The sequence below is a fragment of the Ranitomeya imitator genome, chromosome 2 (genome assembly GCF_032444005.1).
Source record: "Ranitomeya imitator isolate aRanImi1 chromosome 2, aRanImi1.pri, whole genome shotgun sequence".
NCBI classification, from domain to species: domain Eukaryota; kingdom Metazoa; phylum Chordata; class Amphibia; order Anura; family Dendrobatidae; genus Ranitomeya; species Ranitomeya imitator.
The window spans coordinates 365207680-365228874 of NC_091283.1; the positions used below are offsets into that span (position 1 = coordinate 365207680).

Here is a 21195-nt window from a genome sequence, read left to right on the forward strand (position 1 = left end):
CATCAAGATTTTCGCCTCAGATCGGCATGTCGGGATACGTAAACAAATGCGAGAAGAGTATTCTACTATAAACCATCAAATTGATATTTGGCACTATGCCAAATCACTTAAGAAAGGGGTCAAACAAACAAGTCATCGGAAACTCTGCAGGGAAATAACATCATGGATAGACAAACTTGCGTTACATTTCTTTTGGTCTGTCAAAACCTGTGACAACAATATTGATTTACTTGAAGAGAAATGGCTGTCCTGCTTGGAACACATAACCAACAATCATCAGTGGGAAGGCAGGCTTTACAAACAGTGCAGCCATGGATCAGGGTTTGGGCCTGGTGATGAAGGGTGGATCTTGTGGTTAAGGAAAAATATGCCACTATTCATAAATATAAAGGAGATTTTGTCAAGCCAACAGTTACTAAACGACTTGCCGCACTTAGTGCATAATTGTCACACTGGTTCTCTTGAAAATGTTCACAGCAAATGCCTTAAAGTACAAGACAAAGCTCATCCATTTTGGTATCGATTCGATGGAGGCTCGGACTAAGCTTGCAGCTTTGACACACAACTTCAAAGTGGGAAGACCGATAGCCACAGTTAAAGTAGCCAAGAAGAATGTTGAGTCAATCAGCACTAAACGGGCAAAATTGTTTTCTCCAAAAGGTACTGCAAGATGGATTGTTCGGGACGTTTTCGAAAAACTGACTGTGGAATACATTGAAGAACTGTGTGTCACTGTATTGCAGCTTGTGAAAGGTGACATCAAATCCGAATGGATGTCCAGAGCTCCAACACTTCCCAAAAATATAAGCAACTGCGAGCGGCCACAAAAAGAGGACATTAAAGGACAACTTATTGCCCAATTCAAAATAAACAACCGATTACTTTTACAATAACTAAACTATCACCATAAAATGGTGATGAAGATGTTTTGAAAATGTTATATACCTTTTCATGCTCATTTTATGTTAAGCAATACTTTTGTCATTTCACCCTTTTAAGGCTACGTTCACATTTGCGTTGTGCGGTGCTGCGTCGGCGATGCAACGCACAACGCAAACAAGAACGCATGCAAAACGCATCATTTTGTGACGCATGTTTCCTTTTTTGGCATGATTTTGGACGCAAAAAAAATGCAACTTGCTGCGTCCTGTGCGCCATGACGCTTGCGCCAAAAAAGACGCATGCGTCACAACGCATGTCCATGTGCCCCCATGTTAAATATAGGGGCGCATGACGCATGCATCGCCGCGGCTGTGCCCGACGCAGCCCCGCAAAACGCTAATGTGAACGTAGACTAAGGGATAATTTTACATTTCACTTTACTAAACAGTACGTTTTTTGGGGAGTTTAGTAAAAATATTTTGGTAACATCATTTCTATGTACATCTGTTAATGCAAATGTAAAAAAAAAGTTAATAGCTTAAAAGAACAACATTTGATACAAATGTTGCGTTCACTTGTGCTTCCAATTACAATTTTAACCCCTTAGTGACCGAGCCAAATTTTTGAAATCTGACCAGTGTCACTTTATGTGGTAATAACTCTGCAACGCTTCAACAAATCCCAGTGATTTTGAGATTGTTTTTTCGTGACACATTATACTTTATGATAATGGTAAATTTAGTTCAACATTTTTTGTGTTTATTTATAAAAAATATCAAAAATTTGAGAAAAATGTTAAAAAATTAGCAATTTTCTAAATTTGACTGATTATCCCTTTAATCCAGATAATCATACAACAGCAAACCATTAATAAATAACATTTCCCACATGTCGGCTTTACATCAGGACCATTTGTAAAATGTTATTTTATTTTGTTAGCATTTTAGGAGGTTTAAAAATGTAGCAGCAATTTTTCATTTTTTCAAAGAAATTTACAAAATTGATTTTTTTAGGGACTTATCCATGTTTGAAGTGACTTTAGGGGTCCCATATATTGGGAAACCCCCAAACGTGATACCATTTTAAAAACAGCACCCCTAAACATATTGAAAACTGCTGTCAGGTAGTTTATTAACCCTTCAGGTGCTTTACAGGAATTAATGCAAAGTGGTATAGCAGAAATGAAAATGTTTATTTTTACCACCTAAATGTTGCTAACTTCTAAACAGATTACTACAGCCGTCAGACTCTAAGGCCACTATTTGGTCATGAATTGCCATGGCAAACATCAGGACAACAAAATCATGATCTGAGGGCACCAATTGGGACAAAGAAGAAGCCCCCACACTCTGTTAACCATTTATAATGATGTAGTCACTATTGACAGCAGCATCTAAGGGGTTAAACAGATTTAGATGGTGCAAATACTGATCCTGGCTGATACAGAAAGTTGTCAGCTATAGTGTACAACCGACAGATGCTAGATTGTCATCTGTATGGGGATACTATTCTCTTATATCTCAGGTCAGTTAAAAGACGTATTGGCGGTCATTAAGGGGTTAATAAAGTTTGCGTTTGTTAACCTATCAAAAGTATTACCTCTGTCCTTGTTTCATATATCTGATACAAAGAGCAAGTGTTCTGAAAAAAAAAATCCTACCTTTTTTATTCTAAATTATTTAATAAGTTTATCAACATTAATATTAAGGTACACTTAGAACGTACTCAAGACACTGTTCCACATTTGTGAATAAGGTCGTGTACAATACTCTGTGGACTGACATGACGAAACTCAACGTCCATTTTTGTCGGTTATACTTGATAATTATAAAAGTTGATTTTGCTGATATGCATAAACATACAGATAATAACAAAATGCTGTATATCTAGTGTTTGAAGATTATGCTCCGTTATTATCGACTAGATGTGGGACCGATGGCGATGACATCAGAATGGGTGCTGGCTCTGCGGTGCTGGGAGCTGCAGCTGTCTCACACACCCCTGTGCGCTCTCACATCTTTCCTGTCTCTGTTCAAACTGGGTTCTCTACTTTGACTACTCTCCCCCAATGTGCTGTGTTCTCCTTTTGTGCACTCCTTAGCCTGTGCGCCCTCTCTTCCCCTTTGTGCGCTCTCTCTGCCCCTTTGTGCGCTCTCTGTCCCCTTGGTGTGTGGTCGGTGTCCCCCTGTGCGTGGTCTCTGTCACCCTCTGCTCTGTCTCTATGCCCTAACTGTTAACGCTGTCTCTGCCCCCCATGTGCAGACACCGTGAGAGGGGAGCAGAGCGTGCGGAGAGCGGGAGAGGAGAGGGTAGCGGAGCTGGTAGGGACCGGGTAGAGGGGAGCGGAGCACACATACAGTGGGACTTTTTAGAGGGGAGTGAATAATGCAGAGAACGGGGCCGGTGTAGTGAGTTTGGAGTGGGCTGCAGGAGTGAGTATGTTGTGGGAGTGAGGGGGCTGTGGACCAGCCAGTAGTGGGAGCGTGGATCGGTGTCAAGGGGCAGAGTGGTGTGAGCGACTTGTGCTGCCTACTGTACCTGTCTGCTTTGCTTTCTCTGCAGTTGAGGACCTGTCATGAAATCACAGTCATGTGATCAGTCACATGCACCTGTCACATTATCACAGGTCTTGTATGCAAAGGGACAAAGGTGAGTCTTAGGCATGTGGCGTCACCGATGTGCGGCGAGGGGCAGAGGATGGAGGTGGTGTGGCGTACGTTGGTAGAGGGTGCAGCGTGCGGTGTATGCATCATCGCTTTTGGTCAATAACTGAGTCAGTGTTTGGCATAATAGTACGTCCATATCTTGGGTTCCATTATATGGCAACCGAATATTGTTCTGTCCTCTGGCCAATCACATGATAGTGGAACCTGATTACGGGTGGAAGCTAAAGAGATAAGCCACAAGGGAATTATTAAAGTAGATGGAGATGTAATGTTGAAGCGTTGAAAATAAATTGACAGGGTACGTGTAGCATTGATTTCTGGTCTTTTTGATTTCCCACAATGGAGAGTACATATATAATGAGTGTTGAAACCATTAACAATATATTTATTGTAAATATTATTTAAAAGGTGCAAATATTTAACTTATGGTTACCCCCAATTTTTTTTTTAAATAACATATTTATATTAAAGTTTTGACTTTAAATAACATACTTAACAAGATAAGCTTTTTAATACTTTTAAAATAAAGCTCTTCATTCCTCAATACTGTGTAATGGTCAATATAGATAACTCAGTCGTATGGGAGCCATGCAACTGAAGCTAATATAGTAGCCAATTGTTATTTTAACTTATTATTTAAAAAAATTAACAAGAATTATATGTCGGTAAATATTAAACAAGGTGTCAGTGAGCTGTTTTACAGTTCATTCTTTGAAAAAGGAAAGTTAATTATATTATTCAAATGCCATGAATTCTGCTGGGTTTTCATTACTGAACTTGAATCCCATGAATTGTTGATCTTCCTCAGGAAATGAATCGCGGACTCTTTTCACCACACATGACGGTATTGGACGTCAGTTTCCTACGCCGGGAAAGCCATGGATCCATGCAGTGAAAGCTCTATAAGCAGTCTTCCATTCTTTGCTGTAAAAGATAACTCGGTTATGATCTTAAATTTACCTAAAGAATCCATGTGTGAAATTATTTGAAACGGTAAGCTTAGAAAATGGTTATTTATTGATTTTTTAATAATAAAAAAAAATTATAGCCAAGCCGTAACAGGCATATAATTGTCACCTCACTGCCTGTTGTTCACCTCTGGCGCAGTTCTGTCACAGACTTCTCCTGCCGGGGACAACATGGCAAGGTAAAGAAATCAGAGGCTGTTGTTACACTGTGCTCTAAGAAGTGTTTGCATAGCAGACGTCACTCATCTAAAGTTAACTTCTCGCTAACGGATTGTGGGGGGCTGGCGCTCATTCAACATGATATGGGCTATGGGCCCGTCGGCTGAGGTGAGATGCTGCCTGTCACGAAGTGACTGTCCTAGCGTGACACGACCCGACGAGAGGTTGGTCACAAAACGGCGAAACCACAAGGGTACACTGGGGACACAATAACAAAGGTGGTCCCTGACAATAGGGAACGGAATTGGACACCTGCACTCACCTGAGGATGTGCCCTGCTCTTACTATCGTCCCTATACGGGTTCTTTCACCCCATCGCCAAGCAGGATACCTAATCCCTCACTTGCCCTGCTCCTATCCTTAAGGCTAGTTTCACATTTGTGCTTGAGTCTGCAGCTGAAAACACCTGCTAACGTAGCATTTTTTTTATCCGCATCAGCTTACGCATGATGAAAAAAAAAACCGATGCATTTGCATGCGTTTTTTGCATGCATTTTCACTTTTTATGCGCATGCGTTCGAAATTTCCAGGAGGGAGCGTTATTTCAATAGGGATTAACAGTCATAACATAAATAAAGCGTCTTAAAATCAAAAGTGAAATTACCACGAGATGATGATGATGATGCTATAATGTGTTGAAGTTACTACTGTAGTTTGTTGTGGCTTGTCAACTCTTCAGGTGATTTTACAACACACTCGCTTTAACAATGTACGCAGACATAACTCAATAAAATACTCTACTCTCCTCCAGAGCTGGTGTGGTCAAAGCGTTTTCAGTTATCGTGTTCAGAAGTCCCAAATGACATTGTTATGACACACAGTCCGCAAGTCTTAGTCACAGCTTAATTCCTCCCTCCTTCTAATCTAAACGATCAAGTATTAAGGCTGTGTGCTCACGGTCATGGAATGCAGCATATTTGACGCCAACATTTTTGAGACCAAAACACTGCGTAATACAGCAGAAGCATAATGGATGTGCTTCGTAGAAATACCATCCTTACTATGCTTCACTCATGATCAGCGGTTTGACAGCTGTGGTGCGTGTTGCCAGCATTCCACTCCTCCTCAGCATGTTCATTTCATTCTGCGTATTCTGAAACGGCCATCATCGGGTGCATGCATGGAGAACCCGCACCCACTGTAGATGGTGATAACAAGGCAGCTGAAGGCTCCCTGCACTCACGCGTGGGTTCCCTCAGGTCTGGAGGAGCTGCATCCAGCACCCAGCTCCTCCGGACCGTGAGCACATACCCATAAACAAATTGAAAGTTGCATGGAACACTCACTTAAAGGTAAATGCACCAGTGTCATAAGTTGGGAAGAAGAAAGCTGCCAGTCATTGCCATAGGATGTCCATAACATATCACGTGAGGGCACAGGGACGCAATTACTGACCACCCTGAGACCTCCACCGCCACTGTCGGTGACTATAATATTTTTTATTTTTAAGTGAGTGCACATGGGGAATGGCATGTCGTTGCACAAGTGCCACTCTACACCTTTATGCTGCAGGAACAACCATCATTAATACCAGCATGATGGAAACAGCAGGTTTGTGCGGTGTTGTACAGTAGAAGCACAATGTATGTCATTTACCCAAATGCAATGCACACCGGGCGTTTTTATTCCACTGCATTGATGAACAGAACGCGCTTGATGACGCCCAACCACTTAGCTGCAGCGCAGTATAGCGATCAACTACATGTTAAGTATAAACCGCTCAGCAACTAGTGGGCAAAGGGTCTATGCGTTCACCACCATAGGTCTCTGACTTCAATCAGGTGTATAGTCAATGAGTACAGGATGCAGTGAATAATGATTGGGTGCACATACCCTAAAGGAGAACAACAGTAATTTACAAGGATTATATAAAAAAACAGTTATATTTTTAAAGTATGTGTTGCATGTTTAAAATGTCTTGCCCCGTAATAGAAAGTCATACAAAATGGAAGTACAGTAGTTACAGCAATGGTGTGGTAACATACACCACAATTACATTCTGCTTTGTTGTTTTATGTAAGTAACATACATTAAAAAAAACATTATTTGGTTGTATAGTTATAATCAGGGCCGGACTGGCCATCTGGCAAATCCCAGAAGGGCCTCTCTTGTTGTGGGCCACCTTGTCTGCTACTTTGTTAACAGAATCGTGTGTTCTCAAGATACCCATACTGTTAAGAGTTGTGATGGAGGTATCATTAGAAATTTCGGTCTAGTAGTAAATATTGCTTTCCTCCATGAAGAGTAATATTAGTAATTTATCCCATCTGGTGCTTGGGGATGAGAACAGCATGGGCCTGTGTGATTTCGAATGCCAGGACTGAATTTCATTTCCTGGTTATAATGAAAGATGTGACAATAATTCAGACAACATAACTAAATAGTGAAAATCACAGACCAACAAGGCTAGTCCACCACAATTACCTAATGAATATGAACATCTATTATATAATTTCTCTGTCCCGTCCATCCTCCACTTCCTTCCTTCTAGTTTCTGATTGGTCAGAGGATAGAACAAGTTCTGGTGTCAAGAAATGGACACCCAAGTGATGGATCTCATAATATGTTGCCTGGGGCTGCTGAAAACTGTGTCACCGGCTCCACGAACCCCGAACAAATGATGCCGCAGGTCGATCACTCCCGCCTATTCTCTGCACCCTGCATACAGCCCACAAAACCTGTGCACCCACCGCCACAAACTCAACTGAATTACAAGCTCCGGACCTCTGGTGATGTCCTTGTCATGGCCGAACTCAGAGACCACATGACCGAGACATCACAAAAGGTCATTTAGCACGCCACACAAGGAGTTGTTGAGCACAGACAGCAGGTAAAGACAGCGGCTCACCCGCTATGCTTATCCTCGCTCAGCCCCGCTCATCTCCAGTGTCCTCCAATTTACGCCACTGGACGATGTTCTCCCCCTCAGCATGAGAGTGAGGATGGAGGGGAATAAAGAGACCACCGCAGGGGGGCCATAGTACACTAGCATTAGGGGCAGACTGTGATATCGGGGGGGAGACCAGAGAGCGACCACAGGGGGGGTGACAGCACATGCATGGGGAGGGAAGAGTGTGTGCACGGGGTTGGGTGGGCAGAGAGAGGGCATTGGGGGGGCAGTGTGTCCATGGTGGCAGACTGAGCACAGGGGGTAGACAGCAGGTGTCCCAGGCACCACAGAGCCTACCCCGTCGTCATGTCTCCGCACCCCCAATGCGATAGCATCATGCTCCCTTATCCATTTTTTTTATTATAATATTTTTGTTCTAAATAGTTACTTACCACGTTAGCTACTTTCTACTCTTTATTGCTTTCCATTCTAATTTAAATAATAAAGGAAGTAAAATTGAAATAACAATATTCGGTCCTACAATCACATTTGTCCAGCCTTGAAAAACTAAATAAAAGTGTAATTTTTTTGATACACATCGTAGTCAATCTTTGTTTTTAAATTGTCAATCAAGCCTAAAACATCAACTTGTAGCGTTGCCTCAATAGGGGTCATTACGGATTGCAAACATGGATGATAGATGGAAATAATATCTTTATATATAGCTTACATATGTGCCAATTTTCGATAGGTGTACGATTGAGATAGATGCACAAATCATTAGCGATTCATAGAAAGGTAATATTGGCAAAAATATTGGCAGCACTCCAAAACGAACTGTGTGCAATAAACCTGTAAAGGTGATGTCCAAACCTCCAAAATAGAAAAATCAGAAATAAAGAGGCAGCACTCAAAAAAATTGCAGTGAAAAAAAAGGGGCTTGACTAATCCATTGGCAACGTTTCTCAAGTTTGAGAAAAGCAGATAAATGTTCTGAAACATTGCCAATGGATGAGTAAAGGCCCATTTTTTCCACTTTAATTTTTTGTAGTACTGTTTTTTCTTCTTATACCGCTAGAAAGATAGATACAATCAAAGATGGTTATAATGATAGATAGATAGACTGATACATAAATCTAGATAGATAGTATATTAGATGGATAGAATGATATTCGAATTGCATTTTCATAATTTGATATAAGGATAGATATAGATAGATTGATAGATAGAAAGATAGATTGAATGAAACATACATACATAGAATGATACATACAGACAGATTAGTAGATTATAAATAGTCACAATGATAGATGGACCAAATGATAGATATAATTACATAAACATAGAGAGAAATTGAGATGGAGAGATATGTCCTTAAATAGAGGAACATGTGAGCCCGATGCAATGACATCATGTGGGTGGTGACGTCACGATGGGGGCATGCTCTGTGGCACTGGGGGCGGCTTCCTTCTCTCCCCCCGTAAGCTGTATTTTCAACTCACTGTCCAGCACCCCCCTGTGGTCCCTCTCAGCCCCCCACTGTGGTGACACTCTGCCCCCGCTGTGCTCATTAAGTGCCCCTCCCACCATGATTTGTTAATTCCCCCTGGTCTCTCTCTGCCCCCACCTGCGGTCTCAACCCCCTCACTCCCCCCCCATGTTTGCTCTATGTCACCCCCTGCACTTACTAAGATACAGCAGCAGTAGTAATCTGAAGGCACCATGGGGAACTGGCTTAGTTCCCACATCGTGTTGTGGATTGAGCTGTCTGGGCTGAACTAGCTGCATGGTGAGTCTTGAGAGGGGTGAATGATGGTTGGCACGAGTGGTGAGTGGCTTTAGTGGGCCGAGTGGTCATGGTCCTCTCTTCTCACCAGGGATTCAAGCTTCAGGAGGCTAATTTGCATATTCCAGGTGCCTTCTGGGAGAAGCGAAGTCTCCCTAAGCTAGAAGATCGTTGGGTACAGCCGGGACCAGCTGCTTCGAAAGCATCACCAAACCAGGGATTCAAGCTTCAGGAGGCTAATTTGCATATTCCAGGTGCCTTCTGGGAGAAGCGAAGTCTCCCTAAGCTAGAAGATCGTTGGGTACAGCCGGGACCAGCTGCTTCGAAAGCATCACCAAACCAGGGATTCAAGCTTCAGGAGGCTAATTTGCATATTCCAGGTGCCTTCTGGGAGAAGCGAAGTCTCCCTAAGCTAGAAGATCGTTGGGTACAGCCGGGACCAGCTGCTTCGAAAGCATCACCAAACCAGGGATTCAAGCTTCAGGAGGCTAATTTGCATATTCCAGGTGCCTTCTGGGAGAAGCGAAGTCTCCCTAAGCTAGAAGATCGTTGGGTACAGCCGGGACCAGCTGCTTCGAAAGCATCACCAAACCAGGGATTCAAGCTTCAGGAGGCTAATTTGCATATTCCAGGTGCCTTCTGGGAGAAGCGAAGTCTCCCTAAGCTAGAAGATCGTTGGGTACAGCCGGGACCAGCTGCTTCGAAAGCATCACCAAACCAGGGATTCAAGCTTCAGGAGGCTAATTTGCATATTCCAGGTGCCTTCTGGGAGAAGCGAAGTCTCCCTAAGCTAGAAGATCGTTGGGTACAGCCGGGACCAGCTGCTTCGAAAGCATCACCAAACCAGGGATTCAAGCTTCAAGAGGCTAATTTGCATATTCCAGGTGCCTTCTGGGAGAAGCGAAGTCTCCCTAAGCTAGAAGATCGTTGGGTACAGCCGGGACCAGCTGCTTCGAAAGCATCACCAAACCAGGGATTCAAGCTTCAGGAGGCTAATTTGCATATTCCAGGTGCCTTCTGGGAGAAGCGAAGTCTCCCTAAGCTAGAAGATCGTTGGGTACAGCCGGGACCAGCTGCTTCGAAAGCATCACCAAACCAGGGATTCAAGCTTCAGGAGGCTAATTTGCATATTCCAGGTGCCTTCTGGGAGAAGCGAAGTCTCCCTAAGCTAGAAGATCGTTGGGTACAGCCGGGACCAGCTGCTTCGAAAGCATCACCAAACCAGGGATTCAAGCTTCAGGAGGCTAATTTGCATATTCCAGGTGCCTTCTGGGAGAAGCGAAGTCTCCCTAAGCTAGAAGATCGTTGGGTACAGCCGGGACCAGCTGCTTCGAAAGCATCACCAAACCAGGGATTCAAGCTTCAGGAGGCTAATTTGCATATTCCAGGTGCCTTCTGGGAGAAGCGAAGTCTCCCTAAGCTAGAAGATCGTTGGGTACAGCCGGGACCAGCTGCTTCGAAAGCATCACCAAACCAGGGATTCAAGCTTCAGGAGGCTAATTTGCATATTCCAGGTGCCTTCTGGGAGAAGCGAAGTCTCCCTAAGCTAGAAGATCGTTGGGTACAGCCGGGACCAGCTGCTTCGAAAGCATCACCAAACCAGGGATTCAAGCTTCAAGAGGCTAATTTGCATATTCCAGGTGCCTTCTGGGAGAAGCGAAGTCTCCCTAAGCTAGAAGATCGTTGGGTACAGCCGCGACCAGCTGCTTCGAAAGCATCACCAAACCAGGGATTCAAGCTTCAGGAGGCTAATTTGCATATTCCAGGTGCCTTCTGGGAGAAGCGAAGTCTCCCTAAGCTAGAAGATCGTTGGGTACAGCCGGGACCAGCTGCTTCGAAAGCATCACCAAACCAGGGATTCAAGCTTCAGGACGCTAATTTGCATATTCCAGGTGCCTTCTGGGAGAAGCGAAGTCTCCCTAAGCTAGAAGATCGTTGGGTACAGCCGGGACCAGCTGCTTCGAAAGCATCACCAAACCAGGGATTCAAGCTTCAGGAGGCTAATTTGCATATTCCAGGTGCCTTCTGGGAGAAGCGAAGTCTCCCTAAGCTAGAAGATCGTTGGGTACAGCCGGGACCAGCTGCTTCGAAAGCATCACCAAACCAGGGATTCAAGCTTCAGGAGGCTAATTTGCATATTCCAGGTGCCTTCTGGGAGAAGCGAAGTCTCCCTAAGCTAGAAGATCGTTGGGTACAGCCGGGACCAGCTGCTTCGAAAGCATCACCAAACCAGGGATTCAAGCTTCAGGAGGCTAATTTGCATATTCCAGGTGCCTTCTGGGAGAAGCGAAGTCTCCCTAAGCTAGAAGATCGTTGGGTACAGCCGGGACCAGCTGCTTCGAAAGCATCACCAAACCAGGGATTCAAGCTTCAGGAGGCTAATTTGCATATTCCAGGTGCCTTCTGGGAGAAGCGAAGTCTCCCTAAGCTAGAAGATCGTTGGGTACAGCCGGGACCAGCTGCTTCGAAAGCATCACCAAACCAGGGATTCAAGCTTCAGGAGGCTAATTTGCATATTCCAGGTGCCTTCTGGGAGAAGCGAAGTCTCCCTAAGCTAGAAGATCGTTGGGTACAGCCGGGACCAGCTGCTTCGAAAGCATCACCAAACCAGGGATTCAAGCTTCAGGAGGCTAATTTGCATATTCCAGGTGCCTTCTGGGAGAAGCGAAGTCTCCCTAAGCTAGAAGATCGTTGGGTACAGCCGGGACCAGCTGCTTCGAAAGCATCACCAAACCAGGGATTCAAGCTTCAGGAGGCTAATTTGCATATTCCAGGTGCCTTCTGGGAGAAGCGAAGTCTCCCTAAGCTAGAAGATCGTTGGGTACAGCCGGGACCAGCTGCTTCGAAAGCATCACCAAACCGCGCGCCGTAATTTTGCCTGTAGGACATTATTGCAAGAGAGCTTGGCTGAGTAGATTACACAAGAAGGAAAACACACAGCAAGTCAGCAGGATCTAGGAGCAACATGGCAGATGTGACAACCTACATGGTGAGCTGCAGCATGTGCTACATGTTCACAGATCGACCAGAAGAAGAATCCAATTTCACCTGTCAGAAGTGTAGACTAGTGGCCCTTTTAGAAGAAAAGGTGCGGGGTCTGGAAGAAAGAATAGCAACTTTGAAACTCATCAAAGAGAATGAAGACTTTCTAGACAGAACAGAAGCATCTCTACTGGTCACAGAAGGTGCAAAAAGTGTCAGAGAACCTCCAAAAGCAGATGAGTGGAAGCATGTGACCAAAAGAAGCAAGAAGACCATGGAGAAATCACCAACCACACAACTGAAGAACCGATATCAAATCTTTGTAGAGGATGAAGATGGCACACCTAAGAATGAAGCAATACCAGCAAGCAAAAAAGAAAAGGGCACACAGCAACAAGTGACAGCAAAAAGTACAGCCAAGAAGCAACGAAGAGTGGTGGTGGTGGGAGACTCACTACTGAGAGGCACCGAAGCAGCCATCTGCAGACCGGACATAACTGCAAGAGAAGTATGCTGCCTTCCAGGTGCGATGATCAAGGATGTGACCGATAGGATACCAAAGCTCTTCAGCTCCAAGGACGTCCACCCATTTCTTCTGATACATGTTGGCACCAATGACACGGCAAGGAAGGACCTACCGACAATCTGCAAGGACTTTGAAGAGTTGGGGAAGAAAGTAAAGGAACTGGATGCACAGGTAGTTTTTTCTTCTATCCTTCCAGTAGACGGGCATGGCACCAGGAGATGGAACAGGATCCTTGATGCAAACAACTGGCTAAGACGATGGTGCAGACAACAAGGATTTGGATTCCTGGACCACGGTGTGAATTACTGGTATGATGGACTCCTCGCCAGAGACGGACTACACCTCAACAAACCTGGGAAACACACATTCGCCAGAAGACTCGCTACACTCATCAGGAGGGCGTTAAACTAGAAGAAGAGGGGACGGGAAGAAAAACATTAGACTCGAACAAAGACGACCCAGGAAAACATACTCAGAAGGGAGGTAAGAACATTTCTAAAACAATCCACAGCGAGGAGATTGGAACAAAACAAAATCCTCTAAACTGCATGCTCGCAAACGCCAGAAGCCTGACAAACAAGATGGAAGAGCTAGATGCAGAAATATCTACAGGTAACTTTGACATAGTGGGAATAACCGAGACATGGTTAGATGAAAGCTATGACTGGGCAGTTAACTTACAGGGTTACAGTCTGTTTAGAAAGGATCGTAAAAATCGAAGAGGAGGAGGGGTTTGTCTATATGTAAAGTCTTGTCTAAAGTCCACTTTAAGGGAGGATATTAGCGAAGGGAATGAGGATGTCGAGTCCATATGGGTTGAAATTCATGGAGGGAAAAATGGTAACAAAATTCTCATTGGGGTCTGTTACAAACCCCCAAATATAACAGAAACCATGGAAAGTCTACTTCTAAAGCAGATAGATGAAGCTGCAACCCATAATGAGGTCCTGGTTATGGGGGACTTTAACTACCCGGATATTAACTGGGAAACAGAAACCTGTGAAACCCATAAAGGCAACAGGTTTCTGCTAATAACCAAGAAAAATTATCTTTCACAATTGGTGCAGAATCCAACCAGAGGAGCAGCACTTTTAGACCTAATACTATCTAATAGACCTGACAGAATAACAAATCTGCAGGTGGTTGGGCATTTAGGAAATAGCGACCACAATATTGTGCAGTTTCACCTGTCTTTCACTAGGGGGACTTGTCAGGGAGTCACAAAAACATTGAACTTTAGGAAGGCAAAGTTTGAACAGCTTAGAGATGCCCTTAATCTGGTAGACTGGGACAATATCCTCAGAAATGAGAATACAGATAATAAATGGGAAATGTTTAAGAACATCCTAAATAGGCAGTGTAAGCGGTTTATACCTTGTGGGAATAAAAGGACTAGAAATAGGAAAAACCCAATGTGGCTAAACAAAGAAGTAAGACAGGCAATTAACAGTAAAAAGAAAGCATTTGCACTACTAAAGCAGGATGGCACCATTGAAGCTCTAAAAAACTATAGGGAGAAAAATACTTTATCTAAAAAACTAATTAAAGCTGCCAAAAAGGAAACAGAGAAGCACATTGCTAAGGAGAGTAAAACTAATCCCAAACTGTTCTTCAACTATATCAATAGTAAAAGAATAAAAACTGAAAATGTAGGCCCCTTAAAAAATAGTGAGGAAAGAATGGTTGTAGATGACGAGGAAAAAGCTAACATATTAAACACCTTCTTCTCCACGGTATTCACGGTGGAAAATGAAATGCTAGGTGAAATCCCAAGAAACAATGAAAACCCTATATTAAGGGTCACCAATCTAACCCAAGAAGAGGTGCGAAACCGGCTAAATAAGATTAAAATAGATAAATCTCCGGGTCCGGATGGCATACACCCACGAGTACTAAGAGAACTAAGTAATGTAATAGATAAACCATTATTTCTTATTTTTAGTGACTCTATAGCGACAGGGTCTGTTCCGCAGGACTGGCGCATAGCAAATGTGGTGCCAATATTCAAAAAGGGCTCTAAAAGTGAACCTGGAAATTATAGGCCAGTAAGTCTAACCTCTATTGTTGGTAAAATATTTGAAGGGTTTCTGAGGGATGTTATTCTGGATTATCTCAATGAGAATAACTGTTTAACTCCATATCAGCATGGGTTTATGAGAAATCGCTCCTGTCAAACCAATCTAATCAGTTTTTATGAAGAGGTAAGCTATAGACTGGACCACGGTGAGTCATTGGACGTGGTATATCTCGATTTTTCCAAAGCGTTTGATACCGTGCCGCACAAGAGGTTGGTACACAAAATGAGAATGCTTGGTCTGGGGGAAAATGTGTGTAAATGGGTTAGTAACTGGCTTAGTGATAGAAAGCAGAGGGTGGTTATAAATGGTATAGTCTCTAACTGGGTCGCTGTGACCAGTGGGGTACCGCAGGGGTCAGTATTGGGACCTGTTCTCTTCAACATATTCATTAATGATCTGGTAGAAGGTTTACACAGTAAAATATCGATATTTGCAGATGATACAAAACTATGTAAAGCAGTTAATACAAGAGAAGATAGTATTCTGCTACAGATGGATCTGGATAAGTTGGAAACTTGGGCTGAAAGGTGGCAGATGAGGTTTAACAATGATAAATGTAAGGTTATACACATGGGAAGAGGGAATCAATATCACCATTACACACTGAACGGGAAACCACTGGGTAAATCTGACAGGGAGAAGGACTTGGGGATCCTAGTTAATGATAAACTTACCTGGAGCAGCCAGTGCCAGGCAGCAGCTGCCAAGGCAAACAGGATCATGGGGTGCATTAAAAGAGGTCTGGATACACATGATGAGAGCATTATACTGCCTCTGTACAAATCCCTAGTTAGACCGCACATGGAGTACTGTGTCCAGTTTTGGGCACCGGTGCTCAGGAAGGATATAATGGAACTAGAGAGAGTACAAAGGAGGGCAACAAAATTAATAAAGGGGATGGGAGAACTACAATACCCAGATAGATTAGCGAAATTAGGATTATTTAGTCTAGAAAAAAGACGACTGAGGGGCGATCTAATAACCATGTATAAGTATATAAGGGGACAATACAAATATCTCGCTGAGGATCTGTTTATACCAAGGAAGGTGACGGGCACAAGGGGGCATTCTTTGCGTCTGGAGGAGAGAAGGTTTTTCCACCAACATAGAAGAGGATTCTTTACTGTTAGGGCAGTGAGAATCTGGAATTGCTTGCCTGAGGAGGTGGTGATGGCGAACTCAGTCGAGGGGTTCAAGAGAGGCCTGGATGTCTTCCTGGAGCAGAACAATATTGTATCATACAATTATTAGGTTCTGTAGAAGGACGTAGATCTGGGTATTTATTATGATGGAATATAGGCTGAACTGGATGGACAAATGTCTTTTTTCGGCCTTACTAACTATGTTACTATGTTACTATGTTAATGTATCCTCACCCATCCATTGTACACTTGTGGCCCTCGCCGGCAGGGTCCTCTATCCTCACCTTCTGTATCCTCACCCATCCCTTGTACAGTACACTTGTAGCCCTTGCAGGCAGGGTCCTCTCTCCTCACCTTCTGTATCCTCACCCATCCCTTGTACAGTACACTTGTAGCCCTTGCAGGCAGGGTCCTCTCTCCTCACCTACTGTGTCCTCGCCCATCCCTTGTACAGTACACTTGTAGCACTTGCAGGCAGGGTCCTCTCTCCTCACCTACTGTGTCCTCACCCATCCCTTGTACAGTACACTTGTAGCACTTGCAGGCAGGGTCCTCTCTCCTCACCCACTGTGTCCTCACCCATCCCTTGTACAGTACACTTGTAGCCCTTGCAGGCAGGGTCCTCTCCCCTCACCTACTGTATCCTCACCCATCCCTCGTACAGTACACTTGTAGCACTTTCAGGCAGGGTCCTGTCTCCTCACCTACTGTACCTTCACCCATCCCTTGTACAGTACACTTGTAACCCTTGCAAGCAGGGTCCTCTCCCCTCACCTACTGTGTCTTCACCCATCCCTCGTACAGCACACTTGTAGCCCTCGCCGTCAGGGTCCTGTCTCCTCACCTACTGTACCTTCACCCATCCCTCGTACAGTACACTTGTAGCCCTCTCCGTCAGGGTTCTGTCTCCTCACCTACTGTACCTTCACCCATCCCTTGTACAGTACACTTGTAGCCCTCACCGTCAGGGTTCTCTCTCCTCACCTACTGTACCTTCACCCATCCCTTGTACAGTACACTTGTAACCCTTGCAGGCAGGGTCCTCTCTCCTCACCTACTGTATCCTCATCTATCCCTTGTACAGTACACTTGTAAGCCTCACCAGCAGGGTCCTCTCTCCTGTGTCCTCACCCATCCCTTGTACAGTACACTTGTAGCACTTGCAGGCAGGGTCCTCTCTCCTCACCTACTGTGTCCTCACCCATCCCTTGTACAGTACACTTGTAGCCCTTGCAGGCAGGGTCCTCTCCCCTCACCTACTGTATCCTCACCCATCCCTTGTACAGTACACTTGTAGCACTTGCAGGCAGGATCCTCTCTCCTCACCTACTGTGTCCTCACCCATCCCTTGTACAGTACACTTGTAGCCCTTGCAGGCAGGGTCCTCTCCCCTCACCTACTGTATCCTCACCCATCCCTTGTACAGTACACTTGTAACCCTTGCAGGCAGGGTCCTCTCCCCTCACCTACTGTATCTTCACCCATCCCTCGTACAGCACACTTGTAGCCCTCGCCGTCAGGGTCCTGTCTCCTCACCTACTGTACCTTCACCCATCCCTTGTACAGTACACTTGTAGCCCTCGCCGTCAGGGTCCTGTCTCCTCACCTACTGTACCTTCACCCATCCCTTGTACAGTACACTTGTAGCTCTCGCCGTCAGGGTCCTCTCTCCTCACCTACTGTACCTTCACCCATCCCTTGTACAGTACACTTGTAACCCTTGCAGGCAGGGTCCCCTCTCCTCACCTACTGTATCATCTATCCCTTGTACAGTACACTTGTAAGCCTCACCAGCAGGGTCCTCTCTCCTCCTGTATCTTCACCCATCCCTTGTACAGTACACTTGTAGCACTTGCAGGCAGGGTCCTCTCTCCTCACCTACTGTATCCTCACCCATCCCTTGTACAGTACACTTGTAGCACTTTCAGGCAGGGTCCTGTCTCCTCACCTACTGTGTCCTCACCCATCCCTTGTACAGTACACTTGTAGCCCTCGCCGTCAGGGTCCTCTCTTTTCACCTATTGTATCCCCACCTATGCCTTGTATTCTGTGAACCTCATGGGCAGGGTCCTCTCTCCTCACCCATCACTTGTAGACAGTGAACCATCGAGGGCAGGGTCCTCTACTCTCCTGTATCTGTGTGTATCTTAAATAGCTCATAAATACTTGTGTATGGGTGCCCCTTTGACATGTAAATGGTGCTTTAATAGTACTAAAGAAGACAAATTGTTTATAATAAAAGATAGATAGATAGATAGATAGATAGAGAGAGTCCAAGAAGTCAAAGGCAGCACACCATTGCAAATGAGTTCAAAAAGTGTTCAAGTTTAATAGCCCATCATGGCGACGTTTCGGCTCATGGAGAGCCTTTCTCAAGCAAGGTAATGGTGTACAAACCTGGTATTTAACATACAGTAAACGATTCAATGTTAATTAGCAATCTACACTCAGCTGCATTTCATGAATCATTTCATGGCTCACCCCGTCCTGCAATCACATATGCATGCCCATCCGCACGTGTGCAGTAGACAGCTTACAGAGCCGGCGCCATCTTGGTTGCTGGAAAACCAATACCAAGACTACACCTGCTGTCAGAATGAATGGTAATCCACACATCGGCATACAGTATAACAGCGCCACCTTCTGGCGTATTTTAAAGGGGCATAAGCCCTCATACACTCCTATTAGATGTCTCATATGGTATAGGTTCCTAACCCAACAGTGCTGGGATGGCCATAGTTAACCCATAATGGTACGTACACCCCCCATTTGCTGGGGCTGGTCACGTACCATAAAGGACCAAGGGAGACCAATGCCCTGTGACAGACACGATCGCATCCTCAGTCACCACTGGGAACATCAACCAAATCTCTAATAACCGTGAGAAAAGAGATCCACCATAAATGCCCACTTGGACTCTATTTCATTCACATATCCAATAAAACAAACATAACAAAAATTAAAAAAAAGCATTCCAATAGTTGACTTCATGAATAGGGTAAGCCATGAACCCTGATCTTCAGAGAAAAAAAATTCTTCTTTCATACTTCTCAATATATCTAGAAAACATAAAAAACTATTGTAATTAATACCATCATATTGCTATACCCATCCGAGAGGCGAGGCCCCCAAGTACAGATGAAAAGGAATATATCCTGCCATTCTCCTATAATGTGACTTGCAGCTTAAAATCCACATTTAAACCGTGTGGCTTCAATGTGTTTAGTCTTCGAATCCACGTAAGTTCTCTGATCTGTAAAAGTTTAACCCTGTCACCTCCGCGTCTCAATGGGGGCATATGATCAATAATCCTGAACTTCAGATTTTTCTCTGCATGTCCACAATCCAGAAAATGTTTAGAAACTGGTAAATCACACTTTTTCTTTCGCATGGTAGACCTGTGGCGATTTAGACGGGTTTTGAAGTCCCACGTAGTTTCACCCACGTACCACAATTTACATGGATAGATATAATTTACAGAGGTATATAGCTAGATAGATTGATATTATTATGATATTATTATGATACATGTGGAGATAGTCCTGCATACACTGAGGCCCCTGATCATGTGACCCCCTGACTCCTCCCCTCCTGTGACCTCATCACAGGTCCTGTGCACACAGAACAGCCATATATGTGGTGTGCGGGTGGAGGTAGGTGCTGGAGATTCCCCATTACTGGGGGGGGGGGGGGCAGTAACCCCAGTAACCCCTTCAGTACTATTACTGGGTGGCCCGGCTGTGTTGGACCCCTATGAAATGTGTGTTCCCTCAGATGATCACATATGTTTGGTAAAATCCCCATATTTTGATGCAGCCGGCCCCTCTTCACCCTCAGGCAGCCATTGCTGAGCATTCTCCTTAGGGTGGGCTTTCAGCTCCATGTGAATATGGCCATGTCATCCCCAGAAAGAGCCCAGAGTTATGTCGGCTGATAACCGAGAAAGCCCCCTCAGGTTCGGCCGTTCTCCACCAGGTTCGGCCGTTCTCCATCACTTTCGGCCGTTCTCCTTCAGGTTCGGCCGTTCTGTACCAGATTCAGCCGTTCTTCTTCAGGTTCTGCCGTCCTCCGTCAGTTTCTGATGTTCTCCATCAGGTTCGGCCATTCTCCGCCATTTTCGGCCGTTCTCCGTCACATTCGGCCGTTCTCCATCACGTTCGGCCGTTCTCCGTCACTTTCGGCCGTTCTCCTTCAAGTTCGGCCGTTCTGTACCAGATTCAGCCGTTCTTCTTCAGGTTCTGCCGTCCTCCGTCAGTTTCTGATGTTCTCCATCAGGTTCGGCCGTTCTCCGTCACTTTCGGCCGTTCTCCTTCAGGTTCGGCCGTTCTGTACCAGATTCAGCCGTTCTTCTTCAGGTTCTGCCGTCCTCCGTCAGTTTCTGATGTTCTCCATCAGGTTCGGCCGTTCTCCGTCACTTTCGGCCGTTCTCCTTCAAGTTCGGCCGTTCTGTACCAGATTCAGCCGTTCTTCTTCAGGTTCTGCCGTCCTCCGTCAGTTTCTGATGTTCTCCGTCACATTCGGCCGTTCTCCGTCACTTTCGGCCGTTCTCCTTCAGGTTCGGCCGTTCTGTACCAGATTCAGCCGTTCTTCTTCAGGTTCTGCCGTCCTCCGTCAGTTTCTGATGTTCTCCATCAGCTTTGGCTGTTCTCTGTCAGGTTCTGCCGTTCTCCTTCAAGTTTGTCCGTTCTTGATCAGGTTCGTCCATTCTCCACCAGTCAGACGTTCTCTTTGGATTATTTACAATTTGGTCCAGAAACAGTTGGACAGTGGTCGAATCTTCATGATTTCCGCTCTGCAGGCCACAACTTTGGAGGTAAAATGAAGCATCTGAGATGCAATTGAGACTTTCAGGTGTAATTAAAGGGGTTGAACAAAAATCTCCTGTGAAACGTTTAGGCATTGCGGCCATTTTCCTACAAAGCCGCCTCATTTCAGGGGCTCAAAAGTAATTGGACAAAGTAACTTTCCTATAAATAAAATGTTCATTTTTAATACTCTGTATAGAATTCTCTGCAGATAATCATGACTTAAGGTCTGAAAGCCATGGATGTCACCAAACGCTGGGTCTCCTCCTCTGTGAGGCCTTGCCAGTCTTTACTGTGGTGACTTCAGTCAA

The 21195-nt window shown here is 44.9% G+C and overlaps 1 protein-coding gene across 2 annotated transcripts in view; it reads left to right on the forward strand.

Moving 5' to 3' along the window:
- LOC138663878 (zinc finger protein 665-like) overlaps positions 1–21195 on the forward strand; it is a 93615-nt gene that overhangs the window by 13397 nt on the left and 59023 nt on the right. Inside the window, exon 1 of one of the 2 annotated variants that reach the window (XM_069750242.1) lies at positions 19681–19732. The exons of the other annotated variant lie outside the window; for it this stretch is intronic. Within the exon in view, the coding sequence (XP_069606343.1) occupies positions 19714–19732 (19 nt within the window). The 5' untranslated portion in view covers positions 19681–19713. Of the gene's footprint in view, positions 1–19680; positions 19733–21195 lie in introns of those variants that run through there. 2 annotated transcript variants of the gene reach the window in all.